The 19,037-nt window shown below is 53.4% G+C and overlaps 1 protein-coding gene across 1 annotated transcript; it reads left to right on the forward strand.

The window, feature by feature from the left end:
* The first annotated feature begins 3,511 nt into the window (after positions 1 to 3,511).
* On the forward strand, positions 3,512 to 11,807 carry MAP6D1 (MAP6 domain containing 1). The gene is made up of 3 exons (XM_031968013.1): positions 3,512 to 3,983; positions 10,667 to 10,784; positions 11,161 to 11,807. Exons 1-3 carry the CDS (start codon positions 3,565 to 3,567, stop codon positions 11,464 to 11,466), a joined length of 843 nt encoding a protein of 280 aa, XP_031823873.1. The 5' UTR covers positions 3,512 to 3,564; the 3' UTR covers positions 11,467 to 11,807.
* The last annotated feature ends 7,230 nt before the right edge of the window (positions 11,808 to 19,037 follow it).

Here is a 19,037-nt window from a genome sequence, read left to right on the forward strand (position 1 = left end):
CACCTGGAAGGCAGAGAAAAGAAATGGTCACTATTGAAAAAACCAAAAAGCTTATGTAAACCACACGGTAAGTCTTCCTAGGGCATGTGGGACTGTTCCGGTTCTCGGAGTAGAACTCTCAGTGGCTCCCTATTGCATGGAGGAGGAAACTTGGCAGCCTGGCTCTGGCCCGCCTCCCTCACTGGGCTGAAGCTGTTCTCCAGACTCCAGGCGACACTTTCCCCTTCTGTGTTTGCCCAGACTGGCTCCCAGGCTTGGGCCTGGCTTGCTCCTCTCCTGCTCCCCGCCCCCAGTGCACCCCTCAAGAGCCTGCCCTGAGTTCCCCCATGGGCCTCCCCCAGGCTCGGTTGTCTGGTCGCTCCCTGCGACAAGCTCCGTGGCCGGGCAGTGTCCTTCACTCAGGCCGCAGCCCCGAGCCGGCTCACTCCCTGACTCCCGGTCCGGGCTCAAGATGCGCCCCTTTCTTACACTGTGCTGCCAGGAACTGGGCGAGAGTGGAGGATGGATTGTGGGAGGGCGCGCCATCCCCAGGGGGCTCCAGCAGCAGCGGCAGCGAGGTGTGAGCCTTAATTGGCCCCGGGAGACAAAGAAGCACAACTGGGCCATGGGGGGTTGGGGGCAGGGGGAAGCCGAGCAGCATCATGGTTATGAAACAGGAAGACATCGGGCAGAGCCAGGGGAAGGACTTGGGACCCCCAGCCACCAGGACATGGGGATCGAGCCCCAGAGCCGGGGACCACCAGCTTCTGCTCGGAACTTGACAACTGTGGAGGGGAAATGAGTTTTAAGAGAAAAGGGGGATTGGGAAGCCAAGAATGTCCTTGACAAGCTTTTTTGTGCTTGTTAAAAGCTGAGTGACCTGCCCAGGTCCCCCCCTCAAGGTTGAGGCAGCGAGACCCCCCTTGTGGCCTCTTGCCCAGCTGCCCCTCAGAAGCTCTCCCCCCTCAGCACCTGCCTCCGGGGGGTCGTGAGCACCAGAGACACGGGCAGTAGCGCACTGCAGATCCCGGGGCCGGCTCTCACCAACCTCCCCGGACACCTCGTGTTGCCAATAAAATGGGGGGGTCTTGTTTTTCTATTTGTTTTCATTTAATTTTGACTTGTGCTCCATGCACTGAGGAGCCCTCTTTGCCTTGCCTTTATTTTCTAGTTGGAGGTCACTTGGTTTGGCGGGCAGAGAGCCCGGAGGCAGGAAGGCCCAGTGCAAAGTTCAGCCTCTAATCCTTGGGAGGACCCTGGGCAGACTGGGGGACCCGTTCTAGGCCCTGCAGGGTTTCCTCCCCTTAGTCCTACTTCTGCCCCTCCAGCCCGTTCCCCACCTGCCTCTGCCACGGGGCTCTTGTTCATCCCAATAGGAGGCGGCCCCGAGGTCAGCAGGGCCCTTTATACATGTCATCCCAGTGGTTCCTCGGCCTCTCAGGGAGGCAGGCGCCAATAGTGTCCCTACTTTACGATGAGGAGGCTGGAGTTTCAGTGAGTTGCCACAGACCTAGACCATGTGAACTCCTGTCTTCCCGACTGGAGATCCAGGGCCTGGGGCACCGTCACCCAAGGGTGTACTTATACATGTGTGTAATGGGATCTGAGCTCCTCGAGGAGTCTGGGAGTTTGTGACTGGCACAGTGTAGGTGCTTAATGAGGACTCGATCCATGGATGGATGGATGGATGGGTGGAGAGAGGGAGAAAGGGTTGGAGGGGTAGAAGGATGGATGGATGGATGGATGGATCCTTCCCTCTTCCCCAGTAAGTGAGCCCCTGTGATAAGGAATGAAAAAAGAAAGAAGGAAAAAGAACCATTCACCAAAACCAAAGGAGACGTCAGGCCTTTCTGACTGTGGATGCTGTTCCACACCAGAGGCCCTCACCTCCGCAAAGAAAGGGGAGAGCTGTGTTTTCTCTATTTTTAGGGGCGTTTCCTTTTTCCTTTTTTTTTGTTTTTGTTCTTGTTCCTTCCATTTGCACCGTCCTTGTCATTGTTTACACTTGCGATTTTTAAAACCCAGCTTCACAAGTACAAGGCTGGGGAGGTGCGGCTTGACAAGTTGCTGCGAAAAGGAGCAGGGTGTTTCAGTGGCCTCCAAGCTCAGCGTGAGTCAGCAGAACCGACCGGCAGCCAGAGAAGCGGACGGGCTCCCGGGAGGTGGGCCGGGGCGTCCAAAAGGAGGCCGTTCTCCCCCCATACTCCGGCTCAGGTTCCGACGCTGTGGGGTCTCGGGCCATTTGGCAGATGAGGAAACTAAGGTGCTGGAAGGGATGCAGTGACTGGAGGGAGACTCGGGCTCGCTGTCCTTGGTCCCAGGGAACAGAACCCTCTGACAGCATCCAGATGGAGGCTCACCAAGGGGGGGAACAGAGGTCTTAATAATTAAGGCCCCCACTAGTGGGGGCCAAAGCTTGAAGAAGGGCATCCGGGGCTGGTGTGGGTTAGAGCTGCTCCCCCGGCCCCCTCCTCAGAGCCCACCCAAACTAAAGGCCATCAGGGAGCAGGGGCTTGCTGTATACAGGAGGTGCTTATTAACAGCCGGCTAGAGCCTCCAGACAAGGGCTGGCAGGCACACTGTGCTCAAGGGGGCAGGGGAGAGTCTGGATGCATCCATTTCCTAAACCGTTATTAAGCTCCTACTATGTGCCAGGCAAAAGCCAAAGGTGGAGGAGGTGGCAGGAGCTCTGGAGGACTCAGCCCAGCTTTTGAGGGAGGAAGTAGGTGGAGAGGGGGCAGAGCCCAAAGGCAGAAGGGAACGCCTTGGAAGGGCCCCGGGCCACTCAGTTGGGCTTCCTTTGTTTTTACAGCGGAGGAAACTGAGGCTCAGGGTGGAGGACCTCGGGGCGTTTCCCGGACCCATGCTGCCGGGGCCAGGGGGAGGCGGGACGGGGACGGGCCTCCTGGAGGCCAGAAGTTCCCCCCAAGGCACACGAGTTGCACTTGTGGCGAATGGATGCGGTTCTGCGGGGGGAAATGGCCCGCAAGGAGCCGCGTCCCGGCGCCGGCCCCCGCCCCGCGCCCCCGCCGCTGCCGGAGAGCCGGGCGTCTCCCTCAGCCCCCGGGCCCCGAGCTCAGCACGGTGCTGGGCACGGAGGGAGCGGGTCCTAGGGGAGGTTCATTCATCCATCCCCTGGGCACCTCCGGGCCAGGCCGGCCACTTATGTAAGGAGGCGCTTCCCCGGCGCGCGCAGGGTCACCGCACCTCCTCCCGGGGCTGCCCGGGCTGCGCTGGGCGCAGCAGGGCGGGGGTGGGTGGGGGGGTGGCGGAGCTTGGGGAGGGGGAGGGGAGGGGGTAGCCGTCCCCCCGCGGCCCCGCTGACCCGCCCCCCCCCCCCCCCCCCCCCCCCCCCCCCCCCCTCCCCCCCCCCCCCCCCCCCCCGCACCAGCTGGCCTGAGCCCGGCCGCTCTGCGCCGCGGCTCCCTCCTCCCCCGCCCCTCCCCCGCTCTCCCGTGGGTGCGGCGGGCGGGGCGCGGGGGCTGCGCTGCAGGCAGGCTCCGGGAGGGAGGGAGGCAGGCGGGGCCGGGCCGGGACGCACGGCCGGCGGCCGCAGGAGGGGACTCCGGGCGCCGGGGCCGGGCCATGGCGTGGCCCTGCATCAGCCGCGGGGGCTGCCTGGCGCGCCGCTGGAACCAGCTGGACCGCTCGGACGTGGCCGTGCCGCTGACCGTGCACAGCTACTCGGACATCGAGGACCCCCCGCCGCCGCCCGGGCCCCCCCCGCCCGGGCCCCCCGGCTCCCCGGGCCCGCCGCTCACCCAGTACCAGCGGGACTTCGGCGCCCCGCGCCGGGACCCGCAGCCCTGGCCCCGGCCCGGCCCCGGCCCCGGCCCCGGCCCCGGGGGGGGCCGCCGGGAGCGGGACAGGGAGCCCGCGGCGGCCGCCGGCGTCTACGTGCTCCCGGGGGGCCACGCGCTCGAGCCCGGCGACGGCGACCCCCGCTTCCTGAGGCTCCGGGCCCCCGCCGACGCCGCCCCCCCGCCGGTCACCACGTCCTACAGGTACGCGGGGACGGCGCGGAGGGAGGGGGGCCCCTCCCCGGGCCCGAGGGGTCCCGCCGCGTGCGGGGGCCGCGTGAGAACTCCCGGGGCTGGGGACGCCTTCCTCGGACCCGTGCCCTGGGAGGCGGGGGGGGGTCGCTCCCCCTCCCCCCTCCCGAAATCCGCCCCCTGCGATTTCCTCCCCCTCCCCCCCCCCGGCAGGACGCCCCCAGCCCCTCTGCCCCGCTCAGCGGCGACCGCCGGGGCCGTCTCCAGGTTTCGCCCGCTCCCCGAGCCCGGGATCCCCGCGCCGGGGCCCCCGGGCCCCCGCAGCCGGCCCCGGCCGGCCCCTCTCGGCCCCAGCGCGCTGAGCGCCCCGCGACCCTTCCCCTCCCCCGGCAGAGCGGGCCGGGGGCAGACCCCGCTGGGAGTCAGAACGTGGGCTCGAGCCCTGCCTCTGGCGGGGGCCGGCGGGGAGGCGCCTCCCGCAGCTCCCCGGGCAACGGAGACGCGGAGCGGGTGGCTGTCCGCACCGGGGGAGGGACTTTTCTCACAGGGCGATGAATCGAGGCTGGCCCTTCCCCCGGGCTCCGGGCTCTTAAAAAGAGCTTTTTCCAGGCCGGTTTTTCAGCCCCAGCCGCTCTTTTAGCCTGAGTGCGGGGCTGAGCAATGGGCGCTTCAGGCTTATCCCCCAGGGCTCGGGGCCACGAGGACCTACGTCCCACCTCGGGCTCTGGGAGCCGGGCGCTGCCTGGAGGCTTCTGCTGGGCTCGGGCAGGGGGAGTGAGGGGGGAGAGGGGGAAGCGCCGTCCCGCCCCCGGGGGCCGCCCGGGCCGTCACACTCACAGACACACTCACTTACACACTCACACACACACACACACACAGTTACTCTGAAATAAAAGTTTGGGTCCTGCTAGGATTAAATTGCGCCTCGAATTTGGATTCAAAAAGATTTCAAAAGATGTGTCAGGACCCGCTGCCGGCGCCTCCCGGCAGCCTCCGGGTACCCGCAGATCGGAGAGGAAGCTCCCGCGGCCAGGACAGGCTTGAAAAGGGCTTAAACAGCGGGGCCTGCAGCCCGGCCGCCGAAGCTTCGGGCAGGTCACATCGCCTCAAGTTGCCTGCCTGCCTTCTGTCATCCCCTCCTTCCCTCCCTACCTCTCTCCCTTCTTCCTTTCTTCCTTCTTTCCTTCCTCCTTCCTTTCGTTCTCCTCCTTCTCCTCTCCCCTCCCTCCTGCCTTTCATTCTCTCTCCCTCTCACCTCTTTTTCTTGTCTTTCTGTCTCCCTTCTCTCTCTTCCCCTCTTTTTCCTTCTCTCTCTCCATCTTTGTCTCGCTCTCTGCCTCATTCCTTTATTTCTCTGTCTCTCCCCACACACAAACACCCACTTTCTCTCTCAATCTTTCCCTCAGGGCCTCATTTGTTTCTCTCTGACTCGTCTCTCTGTGTCTCTGTATGTCTGTCTCTGTGTCTCTTTCTCTGTGTGTTTCTGTCTCTGTCTCCTCTCTCTGTGTCTCTGTGTCTCTGTATGTCTCTCCGTGTTTCTGTCTTTCTCTGTGTGTTTCTGTCTCTGTCTGTCTCCCTGTCTCTGTCTCTCCTTCCCTCCCTCTCCCCACTCTATATAATGAGAAGGAAACAGGTATGAGTTGCGCCGATTTGACAAAGATAAGGCATTTATCGAGTGCTTGCTGTGTGCCAGGCTGCCCCAGGATTATATATTCATCCAACAAGCATGAGTTAAGCTTCTCCATATGTCAGGCACTGGAGGAAAAACAAAAGAAAATGGTTTCCACCCAGGGTTTCATAGTGTTCCCTGATTTGAACAGGTTCTTAGACTAACTCAAGGGGTTTTCAATAATTATGCCCCTCCTGTTCCTCCTTTTTGGCCCCCCTTTCCCTCTCCCGTCAAAACCCCCTTACCCATCCGCCACTTCTTTGGAGGGACGACTCCATTCCATTTTAAAGGGAAACCCTTCCAACTTTCCCTAGACCAGCATTTAGATGGGCAGATTATGTTCTGTGGATGGAGGAGGTGGGAGAGAAAACTGTGCTGCTATTCACAAAGGGGACACGTTGAGGCTTAAGAGGGGCTGGGGAGAGTGGAGGTCCAGACTTGGGCAAAGGGGAGAAGTGTGTCCTGTGCCTGGTGGTCAGCACCATGGAGAGAGTCGAGAGCTCAAACCCTGCATTTTCTAGGAGGAAAGGAGAGGTCGCTCCTGTCTTGTGCCTATCTTTATTTTATCTGTTTGTTTGTTTGTTTATTTTTGCTGAGACAATAATGGGGTTAAGTGACTCGCCCAGGGTCACACAGCCAGGAAGTGTTAAGTGTCTGAAGCCAGCTTTGAACTCAGGTCCTCCTGACTTCAGGGCTGTTGCTCTCTCCATTGCACCATCTAGCTGCCCCTGTGCCACTCTTTATTTATCAAATGACCCAGCCACCTGGTAGGGTACAATTTAATTCAACAAACATCATTGTGTTTGTGGTGGTTGTTAACCAGCAATTTTTAGTTCTGTCCAATTCCTTGTGACCCCATTTGAGGTTTTCTTGGCAGAAATACTGCCGTGGTTTGCTATTTCCTTCACCTTATTTTACAGATGAGGAAACTGAGGCAAACAGGGGTAATGGCTTGCTCAGAGTCATACATCTAGGAAGTCTCTGAGGCCAGATTTGAATTCAGGAAGTTGTCTTCCCTATTCCTGACTCGGCCCCCTATCCACTGGATCCCCTAGCTGCGCCAAATTAGCAGTTGTATTTATCGAGAACCCATTTGTGCCTAGTCTTGTGCTGGCTGCTTGGGAATACAAAGCTGAAATAAAAGCCTTTGCCTTCAAAGCATGGCCATCCTGTGGTCTCGATTTGGAGGTCCTTCTACTGATGCAGCTAGCAGCCCCTGTATGGGAACTGCCCCATCTATACAGCTCTTAGGCATGGCCTCCCAGATCCTGCCTTCAAAGAGCGTACAGTCTCGTAGACAATCCACAGTACAGCTCAGTACCTAGCACACAGTCGGGCATACAGAGTACAGCTCAGCACCTAGCACACAGTAGGGCATACAGTCTCATAGACAATCCACAGTACAGCTCAGTACCTAGCACACAGTAGGGCATACAGAGTACAGCTCAGCACCTAGCACACAGTAGGGCATACAGAGTACAGCTCAGCACCTAGCACACAGTAGGGCATACAGTCTCATAGACAATCCACAGTACAGCTCAGTACCTAGCACACAGTAAGGCATACAGTCTCATAGACAATCCACAGTACAGCTCAGTACCTAGCACACAGTAAGGCATACAGTCTCATACAATCCACAGTACAGCTCAGTACCTAGCACATAGTAGGACTTTCAAATGCTCATGATTGAAATAGATGCAATTCAGGTGTTTGTGGCATTTTCCCCAGTCATGCCAAAGGCTCACAAATGTGGAGCTGGAGAGGACCTGGGGTGGGAGGGGGGGATCTAGCCCACCCAATTCCTTGTTTTACAATTGAAGCCCAGAGATACTGGGGGATTATTCCCTATCCCCTCAAAATCTGGCTTCCAGATTGAAGCCCCACTCAGGCGTCACCAGGGACCCCCCAAATCCTTTGGCTTTCTCTTGGCCCTCAGTTCCCTTGTCTTCTGCTGCCTGCCCAACTCCTTCGGTTTCTCGATCTCTTCTACATGTGGCTCTTTGCTTCCCTGTGAATCTCTTCCTTCTCCTCCTCCTTCTAGAATGAAGGTACTCCCCATGATTCAATCCCGAGACCCCCCTCTTGCCTCTCTCTAAGAGACTTCCACCCCCACCCTTGCAGAGGATTCCCCAACACCCATCTCCAGCCCAAATGTCTGTGGCAAGCTCCAAGCCTACAATTTCAGCAGGCAGCTGAACAGTTCCATCTTGCCCCGAGACCTCCAGGGACCGTAGCCAGATTCCCATTAAAAATCCCGTCTGATGGACCCCACGCTGCTCCCTGGGGCAGCTCACGCTGCTTTGTCTCCCCTCGTCCATCCCAGATGGTCCATGGAGGGCTGGGGAGCAGGGGACGAGACCCACCAAGCCGGGGCCAGCTAGGCCTGTACCAAAGGGGGAGTTCCCCCTCCCCTCCCTCACTTGTGACCCCCCGGTGCCCCCTCACAATCCCAGAACTGTGTCACTTCCACCCCTAGGCTTACCCCCCTCCCCAATGCTGAAGGGCCATATGGCCTCTTGGACAGCAGGAGCTTCTTCCTTTCTCTTTATCCCCAGTCCTTGGCACACAGTGGGTCCCTTTATCAACCCAGGCCAGCACCTCCTCTGGCGCCGATAGCCTTAGGGACTCTTACAGCCCCGAGGGCTTGTGTCCTGCCCAGACTTGGAGGCAGGACCCAAAGTCAGGTCTCCCCCATGTTTCCTAAATGCTCCCTATTCATTTAACCCTTCTCTGCTTGTTGGGCCCAAATCTGCCTCCATGGAGCTTCTTCCAGTGCTTGTAAAGCTGCTCTCTAGGGCTCAGGGGCCACGTTTCATCCCCAGCCTTTCGGGCCCTTGAAGATGCAGGCTCGACAGGGCAGAACACCCTCCTCTATTAATGAAGGCTGCTCCTGAGCCCCCTGTGGAGCCAGAAGGAGCTCGTGGGCTCCCCGTTCATTTATTTTTGTTTACACGTCGCTGCTTTTCTTTCCCTTTTAAAAATGCTTTTTGGTCTCATTTTCCGCATCACTTTCATTTCCAAACATTCCCATCCCCTGTGAGGGCCGTCCTTGGTCACAAAGAATTAACAGTGGAAAAAAAAAGATTTCAGTGAAACTAAAAAACTAAAAACCAAGAGTGACGGTGTGTCCAGACTTCCCCTCCCATGATCCCCCACTTCCCCCCATAACCCCCCATTTCTGCCGAGAAGGAAAGGCACGGGGGCCTGCTCCTCCTTTGGGGCCAGGCTTGGTGATTCTCAGCAGAGGGCTCACAAATTTCCTTGTGATGCTTCTCATATGGTCAGGGCAGGTCTCTGCATTTCCTCTCCTAACCCAAACAGGCACTAGGTGGGAGATGGGGGGTGTAAGATGCCCAGGCCTCCCCACTGGCTCTGGGAGGACCCCTGAGGGGCAACTTTTCTGCTCAAGCCCCCCCCCCCATTCTAGTGTGCTCCCAATAGCAATCAGCAGTCCCTAACGCCCTAATAGCATCCAAGCAAGTGACATCAATTCACTTTAAATAAAAAAAGACATTTGGACTTAAGGCTTTTGCTTTCTACATTACCCAAGTTCCCCCAGCATCCTCTCCCCGAGAGCCTCACACAGAACCAAAAAAAAAAAAAGATAATTTATGCAAAGCACATCTCAGGCCTCCTTATCATAATCACAGAGTATGATTATTAGAAGACACATAGGGGATGATCCAGAAAAGCAGTTTGGAAAAGAGCCGACATCCAGGAGGAGGAGAGTCCGGTCAGAGAAGTCAAGAAGGGGGAGGGTCGGGACAGAGGGAGCCCGCTGGTCACTCTGGGGGGAGCAGCTTCAGGCCAGGGGCAGGTGGGAGGGGCCGAGAGGGCTCGATTGGGGAGGAGACCCCCCCACACACACAAGCCATGTAAGTCAGAATGGGTCCTGAAGCACCCCAAGCCCTGGCCGGCAGGGGCTGGAGCCCCTGCGTCCTCCCCAGCTCGCTTTACCCCCAGTTGTCTGGGGGCCCCCTCTCTGACTTCCCATGTTCCTGGGAGTAAAAAAGGGGGGTCTGGAGAGCGCTGAGTGGGCCGAGCCCCCTTGCCACGAACGCCATGACGCGTGCCTGACTCGGGGTTGGGAAGGTTCGAGTTCCAGTTCTGCCTTCAGGAATTACGCCCTTTTTGACTTTTAAGGTGTTGGATGTCTCTGAGCCTCAGTTTCCTCGTCTGTAAAACGGGGACGAGGAGCCAACGCCAGCCCCCAAACACTGTTTTCACCAGCTGTTATCAGGGTGAAGAGACTAGACTCTGTGAGGATTCCCGAGGGAGAAGGAAGCCCCTCGGAGGCGCAGGCGGCCCCCTTTCCTCACAGCCCCGGGCGCAGGGTGGCCCTCCTCACGCCCCGGGCGCGGGCGGCCCTTTCTCCTCACAGCCGCCAGGGCGCAGGGCCCTTTCTCCTCCACAGCCCTCGGGCGCAGGGTGGCCCTTTTCTCCTCCACGCCCCAGGGCAGGGGCCCTTTTCTCCTCCACGGCCCCCGAGGGCAGGGTGGCCTTTTCTCCTCCCGGCCCCCAGGGCGCCGGCGGCCTTTCCCTCACGGCCCCGGGGGCGGAGGCGGCCTTTCTCCCCCAGGCCCCGGGGGCGGGGTGGCCCTTTCTCCTCCCGGCCCGGAGGGCAGGGGTGGCCCTTTCTCCCACGGCCCCGAGGGCGCAGGGGGGCCCCTTTTCCCTCACGGCCCCGGGGCGCAGGGGCCCCTTTCCCTCCCCGGCCCCCCGAGGGCGGGCCCCCTCCTCCCGGCCCCGGAGGCGCGGGTGGCCCCTTTTCTCCTCACAGCCCGGAGGGCGGGGTAGCCCCCTTTTCTCCTCACAGCCCCCGAGGCGCGGGGCGGCCCCTTTTCCTCCCACGCCCCGGGCGCCAGGGCCCTTTCTCCTCACAGCCCCCGAGGCGCGCTCCTGTTCCGCCCATTTCCCGGGGCAGCCTCACGGGGCCGGCCGCGGGCCCCTGCCTCCCCCCCCCCCTGAGCGCCCCCTCCCCGCGGCTCGGGCCCCAGTGACCGCGCGGTCCCGCTCTGTGCCGCAGGCAGGAGTACCGGCCCTGGCCCGCCGCCAGACCTCCGAGACCCATCAAGACCAAAGCGACCTCTATCATCGTGACCGACTACGCTGTGAGGGAGAGCAGCTACCGCGCCGACTTCAAGGCAAGTGGTCCCCCCGGGGGCGGGGGGGGGGCTCCGGGACCTCCCTCTGTCCATCTGCGCCCCGCCCCAGCTCAGAGCCCCCGGCCCCGGCCCCGCCCACTGGGAGGGCCGGGACCCCAGGGAGGGCGGGGTGGCGGCGCTCCGGGCTGGGCCGGGGGGGGATCCCTCTGCCCCCTCGAGCCCCTACAGAGGCCAAGCCCAGGTGTCTGCGGCCTCAAGGCCCCGCACTGGGGCTGGGGAGAACCCCAACCCCGAGGGGGTGACAGTCCCAGCTCCAGCGGCGCCCCCGCCTCGCGCTGAGTCTGGGGGCTTTGCTCTTGGGCTGGGCCGGCGGGGAAGGCCCCGGGGCCGCTGACCCTTGTGCTGTGTTTCGCAGGTCCCCGAAGGAAGGAGAAGTTCTCGCCTAACCCCTCGGCCGTGTTCCAGGCGTCCCCCGGCCCCATCCTGCACGTGTGACCGCCCCGCCCGCGCCCTCCGGCGGCGGGGGGCCCGAGGGGCCGCGGGGAGCCGAGCCTCGGTGGGGGCCGCAGGAGTCCCGGCTCCTGGCCCGCCCGCCCCCGCCGGTGCATGTCACGCTGCCCGGGAGGCCCCTGGCTTCGCCGGGCCCCGACTTCTGGCAGCGGCCCAGAACCCGCATGGAGCGCAGGAGCCCGGGGTCCCCCCCAGAGCGCCTGCTTTCTGACCGACGGAGCCGACGCTCCCCGTCCCACAACCCACCGGGAACGTCATCCCGTGTTCCAGCCGGGAGGGGCCCAGCTTCCGACCCAGCTTCATTTCCGAGATCTGGGGGGAGCAGCGAGAAGGGAGGCCCCCTCGCCTAACCCCCCTCCCCCGTGGGACTCGCCAGGATCACCTCCGGGAGCTTTTCTACTTCCTCTGGTCCAAGATCTCTGCTACTTTCTTATGGATTCTCCACAACAGAGGCAGCGGCCGATTTTTTTCCAAAGGGAAAGCTCTGGCTTTTCCGGTGAATGACTCTGCACATGCACATTGTACAATAAATGTATTGCCTTGAAACCCTAATTTTTTGCCTGTGTGTTAGTTAAGTGAATCCTAAATAATCAGAAATCATTTCCCGTAGGATGATATTCACGGAGTTACTATTTTGGAAGAGGCCCATTTGAAATTCCCTTTTGGACAAGATGCGATTTTTCTTCTTGGGCCATTGGGATTAAGTGACATGCTCAGGGTCACGGAGCTAGGGTCTAAGGCTGGATTTGAATTCAAGTCCTAATTCCAAGGCCGATGCTCTACACTGTGCCTACTGGCTGCCCCGACAAGATGCATTTTTAATTATAGGGATAGAGAGAGACTCGATCTGTGACTTCTTGGCGAAAGGAAGTCCCTCCATTGTCAGGTCAGCATCATCTCGGACACTAATAGACTTACTTATGGAGCTGCTGAGAGCTGGTCAGTCCCGGCAGGACCCCGATCCCCTTCTTACTGGCTCCATTCCCGGCCCTCCACCTCCTGGGCCACCGGGGCCTTTCTCCAGCACTGAAATGGGGGAAGAACAAGGGCCTTACGGTTCTCCTGACCTGCCACTTACCCCTGCCCCTTTGCCTCAGTTTCTCAGTTTGCCTCCTCCATAAAGGGCTGCACCAAACGGCATCTGAATTCATTCCCTAGTTCTATAATCATTCCTTAAAGATGAAAAGCAAGAATAACAGCATTAAGCTTTAAAATTTACATAGAAATGTGCTACTTCTACTATTAATTTAATGTAAGTTATTATCTAACTTTTTGAACAAAGCATGAATAAGTCATTTTTATATCCCCCCCCCCTTTTTTTTTAGCACAGCATGTCACTGGAGTGGGTTTAGATCTGTGTCTTTCCTAAAGATTTCTCCAATATTAAATGGCTGTAGCAGTCGCTGCTGCTGATCCTACTACTGTGGTGTTAGTATTTGGAACCAACAATTTGGGGACCGTTTTCAAGAATGATACATGCCTGGCATCCCCAGGGGCTGGAGCTTAAAGGTTCCACGTGGTGCTGCAGGATCACGTCTATGCCCTCATATTAGCATGACCAGAGTTTAGGAGAGAACAAATGCTCTCTGTTGGGTCTGTCCGATCATCAATCCTGCCCTACCCTTGTTGGGGGACTCCTCGGGTAGCAGGTGCTTGAGCCAGAATCAGCAAGACCCCTTTGCAGCCTTTCCTAAGGAATGACCTTGGGCTGACCTTGGGCTCTTTCTACTTATTTCTGCTCTAATGATCGCATTCTGGCTGACCTGCTAAGAACTCTTCCCCTCTCCAAGATTAATCTTCATGGATTTTGTTTAAGAGATGCTGAGATGAGGATATGAAGTTTCATGGGCAATCCCAGCATAGAACAGGAAGGAGAGAACACTCTAAATTACATTTGGAAAAATGTGCAATGTTTCCAATGATTCCAAGCTTTTCTCTCCTGCTGGAGTTTATTATTTTGGCTTCCACCTTCTAGTTCTTCTGTGCAGCGGCCAATCAGAGAATGCCACCAGCTCGGCAGGATCCACACGATAGGTGAACCACAGGGCAAAGGAGGGCATGGGGATGTTGTAGCACTTGACCAAAGATGACCAATGTAAATGGTGACGTAAAGGCCTGACTGACAGAGGGATGGGATGAATCAAAGAGCAGCGGGGAGGGATCAGAGATGGATAGCCCCAAGGTAGCACTCCAAATATCAGAAGATTTTGAGAAAAGTCTCATATATTAGGGCCATATCCTTTATGAACGACATGAGAGGGCATGGACAGGAATCCAAGAAATTGAGAAGAATGGTGATCTTCCTTAGTGTATGGAGAGTGACACTAATAAGAGCACGGAAATATAACTGCATCAACCTCCACTTGGCATTAAATCATTGGATAAATGAATCAAATATTTTATGATTTTACATAAAGCATAAGGAAATAATTTGTAAAAGATATTTCCCTTTTCTCTTTCTATTGTTGTATTATCATGGTGGATATTTAAGATGATAATTTTGTGTTATTAGAAACCTTCATTATTTTGTCAAAATATTATTCCATTAAGTGATTGTGACCTTTTCTGAAATTCCTTCTTTGTATATTTGTTAGTTTCGTTCAACTTACAATTGTTACTATGTTTGTACATTAGAAATCGAGTTTTTCTTTTATAATTCTTAAAAGTGGTTATGTTCTAAAAACAAAACTGGAACAGTATTAATAATATTTATAAACTTCAAGTTTTAAATATTCACTAAAATGTTAAAATCAGCTTATAAGTAAAATGAAAGAATTAACTTTTCCATTTGAAAATATTTTTTAAAATATACTTTTCATATGATTACACAGCGCTTTGTTGTTATTTTTTGGACACTTAACTCCCTAGAAAGAGACCCCAAAAATCTGTGTTGTCTGGCAGCTCCCAAAGGCCTTACCCTCCTGCCCGGTGGCTCCCATCAAGGCCTATTAGTAGAAATGGTGTGGAACAGTGGAGTCCATAAAGGCAAGATTAGAGAAAAAGATGTTAAGCTGAGAGAAGACTTTAGGAGGCAGGAGGGTAGAGCACAGAATACCCTGCCCATGAAGTGAGAGGACTGGCCCTTTGATCTTGTCCCTGGCACTTAAGTGCCTGGGTGATCTCAATTTCCTCACCTGTAAAATGTCCAAGTTGGCCTCTGGGGCTCCTTCCTTTCTGGTCCTAAACCAACATTTTTATTTTACTGCTGCAGTAATTGAGACTCAGAAAAGGCAGTATCTGAATTCTGTATTTAGCAAGACATGAAAAGCAGGATTCAAATCGAGGTTTCCCGATTCTAACTCTGGCACTGAATCGGAAGGGGCAGCGGCAGTTTGCCAACATCACGGGGCCCTTCCTCATTACTCCCTCCCTGGAGCTCGACACTCAACAGTTCCAATTGTGCTCTCCCATCACTATTCACAATTGTTCCCTGGGAGGATCTGGGTCGCTGGGCCCAGGGTTCCTCCCACAGTAAAAGATCAGGCTGCTGTGCTCAAATCTCATCTCTCGAATTCTCTGGGATCTGGAAATGTCCAAGTAAAAGGTGTGGAATTTAGAAAAGATAGTTCAAATTAGAAGGGAAACCGAGAAAAGTCTCAGGGCGTTCTGAACAAAACAGAACTCAGGGTGAGCCCAAGTCAGAGCAGTTCTCCTCTCGGACACATTTCCTGCTGATAATTTCCTGAGTCCGTCTGAAACACTTCTTTGGATTCAGGGTCAGGGACATGTAGGGATTTAAGTGGGTCATGCTGGGGTAAGAAGGAAAGATGCATCTCTGAAAATGGGGGAAAGAACCTTCTCTGTTCTTTCTGTCAAAAGAGGGGCAGAAAGGGAATCACAAGGACCCGGATAGAATAACAGCCCTGTGACTTTCATCTGAATACTGAGCTTCTTAATAAACTAATGAAGATGAGTTTGGGAGCCTCTAACTCTGGGAAACATGGTGAAAAAAACACCCAAATCCTCAGATTATGCAAAACCTGATTTAACTTGCTTTTTCCTCCTCTTAGAGCACAGACACAATCCTTTAAAATGCAGGATTTGGACAATCAGAGCTTAGTACCAAGATGAAAGGGGCAGGATGAAAGACTACCAGATGGTGATGGAGGTAGAGCAAACTGGGACATACTGATGAATCCTTTAAGCCCAATCTCATGGTAGGAAGGATTTTTATGGGTTACCCATCACCAAGTGATTTTCTGAATAGGAATTATCTCTATAGAGAGGCATCCTGTTGTAGGGAATAAGTCCTAGAACTGGAGTCAGGAAGACTGGAGTTCAAATTCTGCCTAGGCATACATCTTGTGAGACCTTGGAAGAGTCCCTCTCACTTTCTGGGTCTCAGTTTCCTCCTTTGTAAAATTAAAGATTTGGACCATAATGTTTCTAATGTTTCCAACTCTAAGTCTATGATCTTATGAGTTCCTCAAAGGAGTCACCCTATCTCTGGTTGAGAGTCCTTCAGGAAGCGGGCAGGGGAGAAACCTGCATTGGAACTCAGTCCAGTTTTTAAAGTTCTGTTAGAAAATGTTTCCCAATATTGAGCCTCAATCTACCTCTTAGCAACGTCACAGAATCTTAGCATTGGAAGGGATTTCACTCTAAGCCATTATCAGATTAAGGCATATCAGGTTAGGGGCTACAGAGTTTTCATGGGATGGACTCCATTGAAGGGGACACAGCCCTTTCTGAGGCAACCCATTCATCTCTAATCATTAGGACGTTTTTTCCTTAAGTCAAATAAAAATCTGTCTCTTTACAAACTCAATCCATTGTTTCTGACTCTGTCTTCACAGCCAAGCAGAAAACATTGGATTTCCCTTTTCCGTGATGAACTACTTTTATAACACTTGGCAACAGCGATCATATTCTCTCCCAAGGCTTCTCTTCTCCAGCTCAAACATCCCTTCAGCCAGTCTTCACTCAACATGACATCAAGGGCTTCTAGAATCCTTACCTCCTCCAGATACTCTCCAGCTTATCAAGGTCCTTCCTTAGAAGGCAGAGCTCACAATTGAACACAAGGTCCTGTTCTGCCTGATCAGAAGGGGCTGGGGACAAGCCTTTCCATGTTCCCAGCTGCTGTGGCTCTCTATGTACCCTGAGATGACATGTTCTGTTGAAGATGCCACTGAAAATTCTTTCAGGCAACCTGGGAGTTATCCAAGACTTCATTCTAACCCACTACCATACATATCCAGGCCTCAGATCTTGTTGATTCCAGCTCTTTTTCTCTTGCACCGGTCACTTTCTTGCAGGAGGCTAGTCCAGGCTCTCATCTGTCACCAGGACAATCTCCTCCTATTGCCTTCTCCAATCCATTCTCCATACAACTCTCAAATGGAGATCTCCAAAGCACGGGGCTGATACGACTCCTCTGCTCAAGAAACTCATGCCTCCTCAATGCCTTTAGGATAAAATAAGATGGATGGATAGATAGGTATATACACAAATACATATATGTGCATGTGATTATATGTGTATATATAGACACATATACATCATGTGTATTGTGCTGCTTTTTTCTAAGGGTGTGTGTGTGTGTGTGTGTGTGTGTGTGTGTATGTGTTATTTAGCACTGAAAACTTGTTCCACTTTGACTCCAATCTATCTTTCTAGCCTGTTTCAGTAAATCTAATCTTTTACTGTTACATGATATCCCATTTCCCACCTCCACACTTTTGCATAGGCTGTTCCTCCTCCCTGGAACACTCTTCTTTAGCTTGGCCTCTTGGATCTCCTGAGGTGTCTCCTCCCTCAAGAGTTTCCTTTTGATTTCCCTTAGAGTTCTCCTTCAAATTGTTATATATATGGCAGAAAGGAAAGAAAACAGATTTCTATTAAAGAACTAAAAAAAAGAAACAGAGGATGTTGCAGATGTGAAATGTTATCTATACTCCCCAAATGTTTTATTTTGTTATAAAAGAACTCTCAGAGGGGAAGGAAATTGTAAATGTTTGTAATATAAAAAACAAATATAGCAATAAATCTGTTGTCTGTTGAGTTCCCCCAGTAGAATGTAAGCCCTCTGAGGGTCAGGGACTATGTTAGTCTTTTTTTAATTATTATTATGGCTTTTTATTTACAAAACATATGCATGGGTAATTTTTCAACATTGACCATTGCAAAAACTTCTGTTTCAATTTTTCCCCTCCTTCCCTCCACCCCCTTCCCTAGATGGAGGGTAATCCCATACATGGTAGATATGTTAAAGTATATGTTAAATACAATATATGTATACATATTTATACAGTTATCTTGTTGCACAAGAAATATCAGATTTTGAAAGAAGATAAAAATAACCTGAGAAGAAAAAAACAAAAATGCAAGCAAACAATAACAGAAAGAGAGGAAATGTTATGTTGTGATCTATACTAATTTCCCAGTGTTCTTTCTCTGGATGTAGCTGGTTCTGTTCATTACAGATCAACTGGAACTGATATGGATCCTCTCATTGTTGAAGAGAGTCACATCCATCAGAACTGATCATCATATAGTATTGTTGCTGAAGTGTTTAATGATCTCCTGATTCTGCTCATTTCACTGCTACATCAGTTCATATAAGTCTCTCCAAGCCTCTCTGTATTTATCCTGCTGGTCATTTCTTATAGAACAATAATATTCCATAACATTCATATATCACAGTTTATTCAGCCATTCTCCAAGTGGTGGGCCTCCACCCAGTTTCTAACCACTATGAAAAGGGCTGCCACAAACAATTTTGCACGTACGGATCCCTTTCCCTTCTTTAATATCTCTTTGGGATATAAGCCCAGTAGTATATGTTAGTCTTTATATTCTGTGCCAGAATAGTACCTAACAATAGGCACTCAAGAAATGTTTGTTGATTGATCAGTGACTACATCATACTATTGATATGAGAACCGTCCCCATTTTAATAACAATGTCTCTCGATGAATCTCAAAATTCATTCTAGTTATTTGATTGCCTGTCACATTGTGGATCCAGGGTGAACTCACAATCCATTAGGGGCCCCCAGTAATCTCACACACATAATTTTATTGTTCAGTCACCATTATCTGGCCTGCTGGGCTTGGAAAACTTCTTCATTTCTGTCTGGGGACATGGTCAGAAAAAGAACACACTTTTCTCTTGTCACAGTTTCAGTCACATTCAGCTGTGTCTCATTCTTCCTAACTCCATTTGCGGATTTCTTGGTAGAAATGTTGGAGCTGTTTACCATTTCCTTCTCTAGCTCACTTACAAAGAAACTGAGGCACCTATCCTTTGACCAAATCCTTTGAAATTCACTCTCCCCAGTGTCCCAGGTTGGACCAGCTTTCTTTTTCCTTTCTATTTTAAATCCTAAAATAGAGTGGTCACTTTTATCCCAGTTTCTCTCCTCGTGGATCAGAATCAAGAACAATAGTTTTCTTTGAGAGACCCACTAAATAATGAAGTTATTATGATGGCTAATCACAAATTCATTGGCTGCTCTGCTTTTGGCAGAGAGAATGCTCCAGCAGATGTCAAATCACTGAAGTCCCCCCCCATTACTATTTCATCTTTCTTTGCCAGGTGCAGGATTTGTTTACCCAAATCTTTTCTTGCTTTCCTTTTTTATCTAGGTGGTTTGATAACCATTTACATTTATAAGATTTGCAAAGCACTCATCCAGTAATCCCTGATCAAATGCAATTCACTGTTTCCCGATGTCATTTCATGGATTTCCTAATACCTTGCAAGTTTTGCCATTGTCTCCTTTTTATCCAGTCTCTTTCTTTTAAAGGAAGACATATTCCATAGTTTCATATTGTTTCA

This window comes from Sarcophilus harrisii, chromosome 4 (assembly GCF_902635505.1).
Source record: "Sarcophilus harrisii chromosome 4, mSarHar1.11, whole genome shotgun sequence".
NCBI classification, from domain to species: Eukaryota; Metazoa; Chordata; class Mammalia; order Dasyuromorphia; family Dasyuridae; genus Sarcophilus; species Sarcophilus harrisii.